At 37.8% G+C, this 15,123-nt stretch overlaps 1 protein-coding gene across 4 annotated transcripts in view; it reads right to left on the bottom strand.

The window, feature by feature from the left end:
- Positions 1-15,123, bottom strand: part of syt7a (synaptotagmin VIIa) — a 126,095-nt gene that overhangs the window by 37,700 nt on the left and 73,272 nt on the right. For 2 of the 4 annotated variants that reach the window (XM_084095762.1, XM_084095763.1), the window contains exon 1: positions 41-1,303. In XM_084095762.1, coding sequence (XP_083951888.1) covers positions 41-1,170 — 1,130 coding nt within the window. In that variant the 5' untranslated portion in view covers positions 1,171-1,303. Of the gene's footprint in view, positions 1-40; positions 1,304-7,525; positions 7,694-12,070; positions 12,206-13,590; positions 13,671-15,123 lie in introns of those variants that run through there. The other 2 variants (XM_084095764.1, XM_084095765.1) reach the window with 2 other exon arrangements.

Genomic DNA, 15,123 nt, shown 5'->3' with positions numbered 1-15,123 from the left:
AAGGCATGCACAGGACAGACCCACACAGGAAGTGACTTACAGGAAGGATTTAACGTCCAGGCCTCGTTTCGTTATCTGACCCATCATGTGATCCACGCTGCCAGGGTTCCCATGAGAGGCACCGCCTGACTTATAGCGGGATGCTCCAGCCGGGCCGCCCCTGGAGGTCCTCGAGCCGGTCCCGGTCCCTCCTCCAGGCCCCGCGCCACCGCCCCCTCCTAAACCCGGCTGGGTATGCAGCTGACCCAAACTCTGGGAGTTAGGAGGCCTGTTGATCAAATTCGGGGCCGGAGCCTGGATCAAGGGTTGCTGGAGGCTCTGCTGACGTAACAAGGTGCGAGGCCGAGGTATCGCCCCCATCGATGGGATTTGGTCCAAGGTCTCGGTGGAGGAGAGGGTGTGGTCGGACAAACTGTGCGGGCAGAGCAAGAGGGAGGGCAAGGAGCGAGACGAGGAAGAGAGGGAGCGACAGAGGGAGGGGCGAGGAAGAAGGAGGAGAGAAGGCGGGACAAGAACAAAAGGGCGGGGTTGAGGAGGAGAACCCGAAGAGGATTTGTAAGAAGTCGAAGGAGGATCAGAGGACGCAGAGGGGCATGAAGACAGAGGAGACGAGAAGTTGAAGGGAATAAGTTCCGAATCCGGGTGAAGGAGAGTCAGGGAGTCGGTTAGGGATTGAAGAGGTGAGAATGGAGACATGAAAGAGGACGAGAGGTTTAGGGAAGGATGGGGGCAGAAAGGAATGGCCAGAGAGGGAAAGGACAATGAAAAGATAGTGTCGTCAGATGGAGAAGGGGGTAGAGGAGAGGAAGGAGGAGGAGGAGGAGTGCGAGATGTAGGTGGGGATAGGAGGAGAAGGAGAAAGAAGGAGAGAAGCATCAGACAGAGACAGTAGCCACTGTAACACAGGTAGCAGAAGAGACCGCAGCCGCCCTGGTCTGTGTGTCCGTTTCCGGCCCGAGCGAGACTTCCCTGAGCGAACGACGAGCGGCGAGAGTGTGTGTGTGTTTGCGCGGCCTGCTTGCGTGCTGTGCGTGCCTGACTGGATCGCGGAGTGTGTCGGGTCTGCCCTGAACGGCCATGCGCGTGTGTGTGTCGCGGCGTGTGTGGCGTCAGTCGGCTGCCGCCGGTTCTTGCGGGAGACTGTTTTTTGGTCTGTTGAGAGCCTCCCATCTCGGTCTACTCCTCGCACATGCCTCTCCTCACCTTTCTTCTCTTAAGTTTGCCCATCGTTTCTTGCGACACTCGTTTTAAGTAACACCACGGCCCCCTGTGTTTCTTCAACAGCCAACCAACTACGCTAGATCATCCGTCATTCTTTAGTCCTCTCCTCCCCTCCCTCAGCAATTACATCCCTTTGTTTCTATCATTAGCCCTGTTTCACTTTAATCTAAAAACTGTGTCAAATTCACCTCTGAAACTTTCCAGTGAGTTTCACCTGAACTGCACTCATGATTCCTGCATTTTCTGGCTATTCATCCTCATTTCAGCTTGTCTAATCCCAGCTGAATTTTCCTTTAGGGTACAACAGCTTGTCACTGGGGTATTAGCCTTAAAGCAGGGAAACTTCCCCTGGAGGGCCACCACTGTCCTGCTGAGTTCAGCTTCAGACTCAATTAAACACACATGAACCAACTAATTAAAGCATATTAGGCATACTAGAAACTTTCAGGCCAGTTCAAGATGTGGAGACTTGGCCCTCCAGAAGCAGGTTTGGACACCCCTGCCTTAAAGGGACATCTTTGAATCTTATTTAGCCCTAAAAGGTTCAAAGTAATACCTCAAGAGTACATTTTACTATTCTAAGATACTAATATGCACCTTTTAAGGGTAGATAAGTGACAAGCGTCAAGCTGATGTGCCCCTGAAGATACTGTCTGTCAATGAATATTTGAAAAAAGTCATTAAATATAACGTTTCAGAGTGATTTGGGAAATAAAACAACCTTGCTCCAGTGGAGGGAAACCATCTTAATACTGAAGTCAGCATGAAAGGGCATTCACATTGCATTTTACTTCTGTAATATGACATATTTTTCTGTCAGGATATGTAATGAGGAGATACTGCCTTCAAATAAATTGTGACACGCAAGTGATTTTAGTTGCAAAAAGAGACTCATTCGAGAATTGTTCATTTCCCAGCAACCACAGGAGACCTTTTAAATGGTTCTGCATCATAATGAAGAGCCAAAGATGCACGTTAGGTGTGAAATTGATGCACAAACCTGTGACCGTATAAACTGACTAAACGAGCATATTCTTGCACAGTTTACAGCTATTATGCTTTAACAGGACACAAAGGAATACAAACTAAAGTACAACTTATTGTAAACAATCATTTGTTTCTGCCAAGATTTAGATTTTACATGCCACCAATTTGAAAGGTAGAATCAAAATGAAAATCAATGGTAGTAGTAGTACCTCTCACTGGTAAAGAGGCTCGTATTGCTATTGATTAAGGTGTCAGATGACCATGATGCAATATAAGAATCAGGGATTGACAGAGTAGCAAGTGGTTTTCCAAAGTTATTAGCCACTCAGCATTTTCACTGGCCACAATTTTGACATCGATACCATGGAGGAAAAACTGCCTTATAGATATTTTTAATATTATCTCATCATTTTGCAGCAGGTTTATTAGGCTACTGTCACTTTAAGACCTGACGCACGGATCCATTATACTGTTACACATGCGTTTTCTTTCTCAACTGTTTATGTTCACTTAAAACATGACTGTGTTTACATGAAAATCTCCCATTTTGACATTATTTTGTGTGTATTTGACTGTTTAAGCACAATAAGCAGCGAAAAAGAACAAAATTTAGTCCTTAGATGTGGCTTTATGTGCCGCACTTTGGGTGTGATCACAAAATCTGCGGGAATGAGTCAAATTATGAACAATCCCACGCTGAAATCCAAGCCCTTTAACAGCAACAATATTCATCCGGAGCAAATTAAGGCGGGAGAGAGTCACTCGCTTTCAGAGAGAGAGAGAGAGAGAGAGAGAGAGAGAGAGAGAGCAGCTGGTATCCTGCATCTATTCTGTGGAAAATGAGTATTGGAAGTGTTTCAGATATTTCAGTATCGATATGTATCGAAAAATTTATATTAGTGACAACAATACATTGCACTTAGTTTATTATTTCATGTCATAATGTCAAGCCCTGATCTGAATACACTGCAGGTGTGGCAGGGTGGGTGGTACACATGGACAAAACTGTTCAAAACTGTTTACAGTAATGCTTTTGTTTTAAAATGTAGAAAACAAGATGGAAATTATAGAAACAGTCAAACCTAAACCTGAACTAGCATGTTCAAAAACTTTAAAGAATCTTGTCATTTCAAATGGTTCGTCAGATTTCAAAAAGCAAAAGTAAGAAATAAAATCACATGGCTTGAAGGAAGCATACTCCCATTATTGAGTCATTTTGACCTGGATGTGAAGAATGAAGGTCAAGTTCATCATTTAGAGCATCCCATTGGTTCCGCTCCAAATCAATCCTAATTTATTATTGCTGTAACCTTTATCACATTCACCGGCATTAAATTACTGCATTAACTACGACAGTAGCCTAAAACAATGACATTATCTTCTTATTCATTATCTAATATTACTGTTTTTCTCCTTCACCCTGCACTGCAGGACCAGGAGCATGTATTAATAATGTAAAGCGAGTCAAATTTGATTTCATGTTGAGCTGGCATAAGGCTGAACTGGCACCGGCTCGACTGGTTAAGCTGGTAAAGGGCATCAGGTAGTTGCAGGACAAACACCAGGGAGCAAAACAAGCCGTAGTGGAGAACAAGATGAGGACAAGAAAGAGAGAGACGGGGAAAAAAGAGGACGTGAGACACAACACAAGAGACAGACACATATAGCGGCCTGAAAATAGAATCCAATTACTGACGGAGAAAAACGGAGGGCGTGTTGAGAGAGAGAGAGAGAGAGAACGAGAGAAGAACGAGGACTGGTGGTATGGATGGAGTGAGAGAAGAGAGATGTGAGACGGAGAGAGAATATGTGAGGTGCTGGAGGAGAGGAGGTGTTAGCTAAGGGTGTGAAGAAAACTTAAATTGAGCCGCTGTGTGTGTGTGTGCGCAACACTCGCGGTGTGAACGTCTACACTCAAGCGGCACAGATTCAGTAGTGTTGTAGCAGCTCTGGGTTTGTTTTGGTGAGGTTGTGTTTTAGAGATCTTTTGTGAGGTTTGGTTCCTTATTCATTTCTTCATCTGCTCATTCCCCTGGTGTTTCTTGTTCACCAAACTTGTGCAGCACATGTTTCCTGGTCTTACGTCATTGGTGGTAAGTCTCTGAAATATTATTTTAGACACGCTTTGAACAATCCAGTCAATTCATGATGGATAAAATAACCCATAAGGCATTTTTGCCATGATATCTTTCAAATAATATGCTTTATATGATGTAAACAGCACAGCTTAGTAAAAATATGTTTTTAAAATATGAAAATATATTTCTTTAATGCTAAACTATATTACAAAATGTACTTCAGGGGCAAGAAAATATATTTCTAATCATAATTCTTTTTCCTTTTTTTTAACAATATATAACAATGTATTTAGTTTCACAATATACCAAAGAATGGCCCTAAAATATTTGACGAAATATACAGCACAGCTAAATGAAATATGATTTTCAAATATGAAAATATATTTCTTGTAAACCTTTAAATACCAAAATTTATAACAAAATGTATTTCACTGGGCAGGAAAATACATTTCCAGTCATTAAATACATTTTTAGTAAATGCCACATAGACGATATAAATATATAAAATACAGTATTTAATAAAATAATATTTTGTTAATATAAATAATATTAAAATATATTTAATAATAAATACAGTATATTTACCATAACATAATATATTTTATAATGTGTGTGTATATATATATATATATATAATATAATTATTATTAAAATATATAATAAATATATATAATATAAATAAATATATATAATCTATAATCTATCAAATATATTCAAATAATATGATGAAATAACTAAAACTTGTCTCTTATCTCTGATCTGAGGTAAATATATTTAAAAATGTATATCAGCAATATATTTTTGTATATTTTTTAAAATATATTTAAAAACATATCTGATCATTTATTTATTGCTGTATGGGAAGTCCTACCCTACTTCTCTGACTGAATACCATTTTACTCAGAAATACACTGATTATGGAAGTAAAACTGACTGTACTGAAATGAATCAGTTTGGGTTCTCTAAACTTTCTCTTACCAATGTAATGAAATTCCCTCATCTCTCAGGATTCATTTCACACTGCTGACAGATACACATTACGATTCACTGAAATATTAAGCACATTTATAGGACGTTTATAGGTCGCATTAATATTTTGTGCTACACGGTTTCACTAGCTGGCGATTAATACGGAAAACTCGTGTTTAACATCCTCCAGCCGTCGCTCATGTCACAGAAACGGCTATAAAACTTTAACTGCGCGTCGATAGTTTGAAAAATCTGGTCCTCAGAAAGTCATCAGACAAATTATGGAAATCTGTCATGGGAGCGCATCATATTTTCTCATCTGATTGTGATTACAGTCTATTACACAGCTCACTGGAACACACTCGTAAAACTAAAGGTTCCAAAAGAAGGTTTTCACAGTGATGTCATAGAAGAGCCATTTTTGGTGAACATTCTTAAAAGAACCATTTGAATTCTTAGTGTGAAGAACATTTTAATAATCTAAATACAGAGAACTAGAACCTTTTGTGGAATGGAATGTTCCATGGATGTTAAAGATTCTTCATGGAACCATCGATGCCAGTAAAGAACCTTTATTTTTAATGGATTCTTCTTGATTCTGGTAAACTGGAACTTTCTGCAGTCAAATATACTTAATGATAAACATTTATAATGGCTGTTAACTTCATGTATCATATTGCAGATTCTTTTTCTTAAAAAAAAAATACAATGAAATCAACATGTAATGCTGTTTGGAGTGAAATACACCATCTGGAACTGATTGGATTGTGAACGGTGAGCATTACCAGAGGGAAAAAGAAATTGACCACTTATGGAAAAATAAATACAGCTGCAGGAATGAAAGTCCTGTCTTTCAGTTGTTTTCAGTTTTAAAGAGATTCTGCGCTTTAGTTTTAACTAGTTTTTTAAAGGTTTTTTTTTTTTTTTTTAAAGGGATACTCCACTTTTTTTGGAAATAGGCTCATTTTACAACTCCTCCAGAGTTAAACAGTTGAGTTTTACCGTTTTCGAATCCATTCAGCCGAACTCCGGGTCTGGCGGTACCACTTTTAGCATAGCTTAGCATAGATCATTGAATCGGACAGGACCATTAGCATCTCTCTCAAAAAAATGACCAAAGAGTTTAGATATTTTTCCTATTTAAAACTTGACTCTTCTGTAGTTACATCGTGTACTAAGACCGACGGAAAATGAAAAGTTGCGATTTTCTAGGCTGATATGGCTAGGAACTATACTCTCATTCCTGCATAATAATTAAGAAACTTTGCTGCCGTACCATGAGTCCAGCAGGCGTAATGATATGACGCAGCACCTGAAAACAGGTCTAATAGGTTAGACAAACTTAGTCCCGGTCACGTTGGAAGTTACAAGCTGGGGACTATTTTCAGGCGCTGCGTCATATCATTACGCCTGCTGGACTCATGGTACGGCAGCAAAGTTTATATATTTTTTAAAATAGAGAAAAAACAGTAATATTGAGAACTTTTATTACAATTTATGTAATTCTATGTAAATATATGTGAAAATATAATTTATATCTGTGATCAAAGCTGAAATTTCAGCATCATTACCCCAGTCTTCAGTGTCACATGATCCTTCAGAAATCATTATTATTATCAATGTTGAAAACAGTCGTGCTGCTTCATATTTTTGTGGAAACTGTGAAAAATACCTTCTTTGATGATTAGAATGTTCAAAAGAACAGCGTTTATTTGAAACAGAAATACGAAAGATTATGAAGGCCTTTGTTTTTACTTGAAATAATATGCACAGATGAATCATTCACATTAATACCGCAATAAGAAAGTGCATTGAGTAAATTCTGAATCAATGTCAACATTAAACTCAATAAAAATCAATATTTCCAGTGCATTAATGTTAAGTAGCCATATAACAAGCCAGATCACGTACAGTCTGTAATATCGCAAAATAACCCCCTTCATGCTCATACAAGACCCTTCTGCTCTGCAGTTACATTTATTATCCCTCACATTTCATATTCGCCGGCTGAATCAGGTGCATGATATCAGCAATTACGCCGTCTTTTGAGTCATTACGGGTGTTGTGTTTTATAATGGACTGAAATGAGTGATCGTCGCTTCTAAGTGCGTCTAAGTGTGTGTGAGTCAGTCGTACGGATTCTGCTATTATTAGACAGCAGGGCGGCCTGAAATCTCAGCAAAGTGCAGACCCACACAAAAGGCATTTTTAACTTTCTTAAACATCTCTCACACACACACACACACTTGTCTCCAGTGGGCTCGACTCACTTGCCGTTCTTGAAGTCTCCTGACTGCAGGCGGCTTTGCACCGTCTGCCACCTGCCGGCTTTAATGCCCCCCGTCATCATGTTCCTCACGCTGTCACTGCGGGACGGCCCCCCTCCGTCCCCAAATACACCCCCCACGGACCCTCTCTGGCCCCCGGGCACCGCCCCACTGAGGGGTCCGCCAGAGAGAGAGAAAAAGGAGGAAAAGGACAAACATTGGGAGAGAAGAAACGGTTACAGGATTGGATAAATAACAATGATTTATCCCGTGAGAGTGTAACATGCGTTTGACCTCACAGCGAGCTACAAGACACAACACAAGTCACCCTGGGCTTTTAAAGATGCAGTGCCGAGTGCAGATCCTCCTATAGGGGGCGCAGCAGAGCCTTACGAAGGGATTTACATTACAACGACCCTGAGGCTTCACACAACCACATCTGCTCTCCCGCTGACATGCGTCGCATTAATGACACCCGGAAATGATGCAGACTTCATAAAGACAAAGGGTTACTTTTGTCATCGGTGTTTCATAATGGTGGACCTGGTGAAAGTCATCATGCAGTTATCAGGAGATTTAAGGAACACTGCCGCACTCAAACACTCACAACACAACATCAACACGACTACAACATCAAAAACAGCAGGATAAGAGCGAAGAGCTTTCAGTGACAAAGCTGACCGCCGCAGACTGAAACAAAACCAGGTGAGGAATCAGATTTCAGAGAGAAAAATTATATATATATGCATTTATTCTGTATACTACAATCATTATTTTCAAGTTATGGCCAATAACTGACCGAACTGATGATCACAATAATAATATTTTATATATTTAGCGGTGATGCACGTCATTCAAATTCTGAAGACAATATTTATTCTCATGTTATGGTCAATTGACCACTTATGAAAAAAATAAATACAGCTGCAGGGATGAAAGTCCAGTCTTTCAGTTGTTTTCAGTTTTAAAGAGATTCTGCGCTTTAGTTTTAGCTAGTTTTTTAAATGTTTTTTTTTTTTTTTTTTTTTTTTTTTTAAAGGGATACTCCACTTTTTTTGGAAATAGGCTCATTTTACAACTCCCCCAGAGTTAAACAGTTGAGTTTTACCGTTTTCGAATCCATTCAGCCGATCTCCGGGTCTGGCGGTACCACTTTTAGCATAGCTTAGCATAGATCATTGAATCGGACAGGACCATTAGCATCTCTCTCAAAAAAATGACTTTATTTTAAGGTGACGTAGTTACTACATGTACTTACTATAGTAATAACAGTAAATTATGCATAATTACAAGGAACTAACCCTAAACCTAAACCTAACCCAGTATCACTTTATTTTACAGTGTCCTTGTTACATATGTTACATGTACTTACCATAGTAATAACAGTAAATTATGCATAATTACATGCAACTAACCCTCAACTAAATCCTAATCCTACCCTAACCCTATAGTAAGTACATGTAGTTAATTAATATTACTCAGTACTTAAATATATAACTACACTGTAACAATGACACCTTAAAATAAAGTGTAACCCTCAGTTCTTATTTGAGTATGTACAATGTAACCGTCACCTTAAAATAAAGTATAACCAAATACTCTACAGTATATATTTAGAGCCAATAAGTGATCTATTCTGCATCCTATGATACAAGCATCTAAAATATCTATACAACATGTGAGAAAAGTGAGAAAGAGTCTGTTCCAGGGGTGTTTTGCTTGAATCTGCGGCGTGCGTCTGAAACAGCAGAGCTTTAGTGCATTCACCCACACCGCTTTAATCCAGCAGGTCCACAGAGAAAGCAGAACTGAATCACCCGAGCCACCGCCGATTACGTGTTTATTTCATTTTTCATAGTCTAGACCGGCCGGCCCATCTGAGTCTGAACCCCTCTGTACGACCGCCGCTGGTTTTGATGGACAAGCATGTTTAAACCATCTTTCTGTAGCGAGACCTGTCTGGATTAGGCCGGTGAGGGTTTACCGCTGCGAAGAATCAGGAGCCCAAGAAAGGTCAAAGCACGGGGCAAAACGGGGGTTACCACACCACAACCAGACTGTAACGGTCAACCCTCGACGGGAGCCTACGGCAATGAGGGTTAGACACCGTTCAAGAGCGCCTTTTGGTTTGATTGTTTGTTTCTTTACTGTTATTGTTGCTGTTCGCTGGATAGCTGAAGCTGGAGGGTTGTCCGTCTCCATGGTAACACCCCATGGGGGGAGGAGGGGGAGGGGAGGGGGTGAAAGGTTAAAGGTCATATGCTGAGAAGAGACAAGCAGGGCTGTAGGGAGTGAGGGACATTTAGGGTCCAATCTTGCAGTTTTTGGGGTGAAATAAAACAGATTTGAATGTCAGGCTGTTGCTATGTGTAGCAAACTGTCCAGTATATTGATAATGTCCCTGCAGTCCTGCAAAGCTTAGTCAAGAGTAAAATCTGCATAATGACTTTCATTCATATCACAAGGTTAAACGTGAAGTGTGCAATTTCTGCCATGAGAGTCTCCACAGAACAGATTGGACTTCCGTTTAGTGCCGAAACTAGTAAAAAACTATTTTTTTTGTTAACTGAAACAAAACTAAAATGAAATGAATTTTTTTTACATTGAAATTTTGCATTGACAACTAACTGAAATTAAAAAAGTTTAATTTAAGATAATAAAAACAAAAACTTAAATAAATTAAAGCGAAATATATATATATATATATTGACTAAGACTTAAATTAAAATTAAATCTGAAAATATAAATAGAAAATCCAATTCAAAATATTAATAAATACTATAAAAGCATATAAAAACACTAAAATAACAGATTTATGGATGATATCAATAAGTCAGTAATTATTTTCATTTTATAGAAGATAACCAATTAATAGCCAATATTAAAAGTAAACTATTTTGTTAAAAAAGTTCAAATGAATTAAGTAAATTTAAATATCACAGCAACATTAAAAATTACCAGAATGAAATATGATAAATATTCTTTTTGAAATGTGTTATAGAAAAAAGTCACAAATATTAAGCGGTTAAAAGATGAATTATATACTTAAAGCTTTATATCTCTATAGGTTAGTGCTAAAAGAATCTTAAAATAAGTTGAAAAATATCAGTAACGGCAGAAATTGACAAAGTTATAAATAAATTATATAAACATATATTAATGTAATTTAAGTTGGAATGACTTAAACATCCAAGTTGATTGTACTCAAAAATTGAAGGCAGCAACTTTTCTTTTACAGTGATACACATAACTGAGATGGTTTGGATATATTGTGCATATCTCTATAGGAGCAGAAATTACACACTTCATCTTCCACGTATTTTGTCTTTATCTTGTCATTTCGTCTGGTGTAATGGTACTGTACTATCCCATACTATGGACCACATCACAATCAGATGAAGGATACTATGAGTTTATAGCCATATCCTTTTGGAAAGTGTGTTAGCGTACGGGATGCGTCCTCATCATTACAGCCCTGCCAGGGGTCGGGGAGAGATGCTGGGTAACAGGTGAGATGCGGTACAGTAAAATATGGGTTGTGTTAGTCTAAGCCCACTAACTGTCTGACACACACTGCACCGAAACACAACCAGTGATAACAGAACATTTCTTTTTAATAGGCTTTATGCCTATGTTTGGTTCGCTTTATGCAACTTCTAAAATGGTTTGCCAAACTGTAATATAAATATACTTAATTTATTATATATATTCTTAATACATTGTGAATTACTATATGTATATATATATATATATATATATATATATATATATATATATATATATATATATATAGTAACACAATGTAATGAATGTATATGATTATTATATATAATTAATAAAAATTATATTACAGTTTGATGACCCGTTTTAGAATATTATTTATATATATTATATTATATTTATTGTATATATATATTTTTTTATTATATACTGTATAATATTCAAATTATATTGTAAGTTACAATAATATTAAATAATATATATATATATATATATATATATATATATATATATATATATATTCACACATACATAAACATAATAAAAACCATATAATATAGTATTTAAAAAAATCGATATAATACTTATTAATATATTGATACAAAACTGTCTAGTAAAGCGTTTTAGATTTTAGCCGTATAAATACATGCATCAGTGAGAAACTGTTGATGGATAAAGGAAACGATTATTAACAAAATAAAGACCAAATGATACAAATGTGGTCAGAAAACATTCTTTCAGTTTTGCTTCTGGTTCTGTTCTGAATATTAAAACAAAACGCAACTTGCATTTTATCGACCAAACAAATCATTTTCTGGAACATTTAATTTCGGTGGTATCAATTTCAAATAAAAAATACATGTTAAAAAAACAAGCAATTGGTTATGCGTCAGTCAGACGGTGTTTTCCTGTCTAAGTGGGCGGCTCTTGACCTGGACGACAGACCGGACTCTCGGGTGCGCTGGGAAGGGTTAGGTGGGGTTCGGGTGAGGTATGAGTTGTGGGTCAGGGGTTTGGTGTCTCTTACCAGCCTGAACTGAGACTCACTTGAGTGAGAGGCGTGGATCTCCGTAAGGGGCATAAGGAGAAATGTTTAGTACAAACTCCTTGGGCGGGTATGAGCTCCAGCGCTGCTGCACTGAACTGCTGTCATTGTTATTCCAAAAGTCTCTGTCTAAATCACTGAAGAGACACACACACACACACACACACGTCAGTGGAACATGAGCGACCCATTTCATCCAGCAATCTGCGCACAGGCCGTCTCCGGGAATCTCCTCTTCTTCAGGACAGGAAGAAACTGAGAGGTGCATAAAGGGCTTTTATCATCAGACAGGGAAATAAAAACAGACCCAATGCATCCATAAAGCAAACGAGCAAGATTACACCTGAGTTCATTAGTTTATCAAAGATCAAAAGCGTAAGGGAGAGAAAGAGAGAGATGGAAAGCATCACACGTTATTAAACATTCGTGGTGACAAACATTTGGGAGATAGCAGAGGTGAGAGGTCAGGAGAAATGGGTCGGGTGAACCTGGTATTGGGGGAAAAGGTCATTTATGGTGAGTTATTATTTCAACAACAGCTTCAGGAAAACAAAAACGCAATGTGCAGTCCTTAAAAAATTCAGATTTCCACAAACACCTGCAAGCTTTAAATCCAGAGAAGTCATTAGTCTAAAACAGCAGCTGCAATGTCACGAAGCACAGCACACACTTCTCCGAGAATAACCGCCTCGTAAACAAGGAGACGTGTGATCACGAGAAGAGGAAAACAACGGAAGCTCAAAGATCCCGCGCCCTCATTCAGACGCGCTTCAGTCTAGACTGAGGAAACTTAATGGTGAATGAAATGAAAAGGAAATCTTGACTTTCAGGCAGTGGGAATTTTCCAGGAGGCTGACACATGAAATACAAAACAGTCAAAGATTGCAGGAGGCATCTTTTAGTAACTATTTTAATTATTATTACTTAAATAATAATAATAAAACAAGATTATATGTATATATTACTGATAATATATCTTTTTTTTTTGCTGATATGGTATTTTTTATTATTATTTTTTAATAATATTATTTATTATTTTAATAATATTAATAAAACAACATTTTATATATATATATATATGGTATTTATGCTCTTGTACACAGATTATCTTCCTCTTATGATATCCTAAAATTATTTTGATAAATGATGTGTTATAATCATTCTAATCAACAACTCAATTAAAATTCTCTGGGCTATCATGTTGTTAATTTTTTCCCGCAATCTTATTTTACATTACTTATGCATCTAAGGTAGTCCCATTAGTAAGTACATTGATTAAAACATCAACATTTTAGTTGCTATGTTCATTTTAAACACATTTTTGAGCCTCTCTTTCTTCTTCTTCTGAAATGAATGATTTCCATAGGTTTAAAACACACGTATTTGTTGTCTATGGAGAAACAGTGAAGTTTTCCTGTGATCGCAGCGCTGATTTCGAATAGCCAGGCTTCGCTCCAACACAACGATCTTAAAAAAAAAAAAAAAAAGCCCCAATGAACGAAATGAAAGTCCCTGCACCTACTTGATGGCTTTTTTCTCTCCTCTTCCTCTTCCTGAATCGGGAGACCCGACGGACTCCACTCCTGGTTTATTCCTCTTCCCCTGAAACACACAGAGAGAGAGAGAGAGAAAAAGAAAAGGTTATTCCCAATTTCCTAATTAATCACAAGCTTCTCCACCTCCAACTTCTCTTCATCCAGCATTATTCCTTCTTCCCTCTCTCTTTCTCCTCCCTGATGCTTCGTTCTGATTGCTTAAATCACACGGTCCGTCTTAAGTCATCTCCATAGCAATTAAACCACACACAAGCCTCATATTTACATGGAAATAGGCAATTTCGACAGGCTGGCGGAGAGCGTGTGGGAGAGACAGAGCGACAGAAAGTGTCTTCTGAGGAGTAGGTGTTATTGTGGAAACCCTTCATAGACGTCACTGCTGTCCGCCTCTCCGCGCCATAAACAGCATGTTACAGGGAGTTTGTGACACAACCCACATTCAGTGTTAGATTCAAGGAGACACCGGCCAGAGTTACGCAGGTTATGTAATCAACTGTTGAATTTTCACTATAATACCTGAGTTTTTTTTTGTTTTTGTAATGAGCATTAATTAAGTTGAGGACTTTTAGAACTTTAGTTTTTTTGTATTAAAATAATGCATCAGAGATGCTTTACTGTAAATACACATCTTTACAGTGTAAAATGTGGTCATAAAAGGTGGACTTTAACCTTTTACGACCACCCTGTGGTGAAAATTAAGCTTTTAATGTTGTTTATGTGTCGATGTGGTGTTTTTAATGTGCTTTAAGACAAACCATGTGTAAATTCATAAGTCGACAGCATTGCTGAGTATTTTCTCCTTAAAACTGCAGTGAACCAAAGACAGTCTCAGAAATCGCTGGTGTTTCTGACGTCACAAACTACCTTGTAACCAATCAGATCAACGCGTGATCGTCAACCAGTGGATCTCTGAGCTGAGTGAGTGAGTGGAGGCGGGGCTCATTTGCATATTCATAGAACCGCGCATACTAAATGAGGCAAGGGTGTCGAGTTACATTCAAGCTATGTTACGGCATGAAGAATTTTATTTCAAGAAAAAAACATTTAAATATGTAATTTTGGTGATCAAAGATGAGTTTTAAGGGATAAAGGGGACTTTAAATAAATGCAAGAAAAGAAGACCAATCATAACTCAGGATGCAAATAGAAGAATAAAAAAATATTGCTAAATTGAACAAATGTCCAACTGTAAAAAATGTTGCTGCAATTAGTTATAACAATTTAAAATTTGTTGAGATAACTTAAATATCCAACTTAACTAAACTAAACTAAAGCTAAACTTAATATTTTAAGTCAAGCACAAACGCATACTTTTTTAAGTTGAAACAACACATTATTTCTTATTCTAATGTTGAATTTTAATTTATGATAAATAATAACAGCAATCATTGTTTTACAGTGTAAAAATATTAATTAATTAATTAATTAAATTCTTCTTATTAGCTTCTTCTGATACCTTTGTACTGTTTTAAACCTCTAGACAAGGTTTTGACAAGCGA

Source organism: Abramis brama (assembly GCF_963993115.1).
Source record: "Abramis brama genome assembly, chromosome: 20".
NCBI classification, from domain to species: domain Eukaryota; kingdom Metazoa; phylum Chordata; class Actinopteri; order Cypriniformes; family Leuciscidae; genus Abramis; species Abramis brama.
The sequence above is the reverse complement of the archived record's forward strand: the minus strand, read 5'-3'. Positions and strand labels throughout refer to the sequence as shown.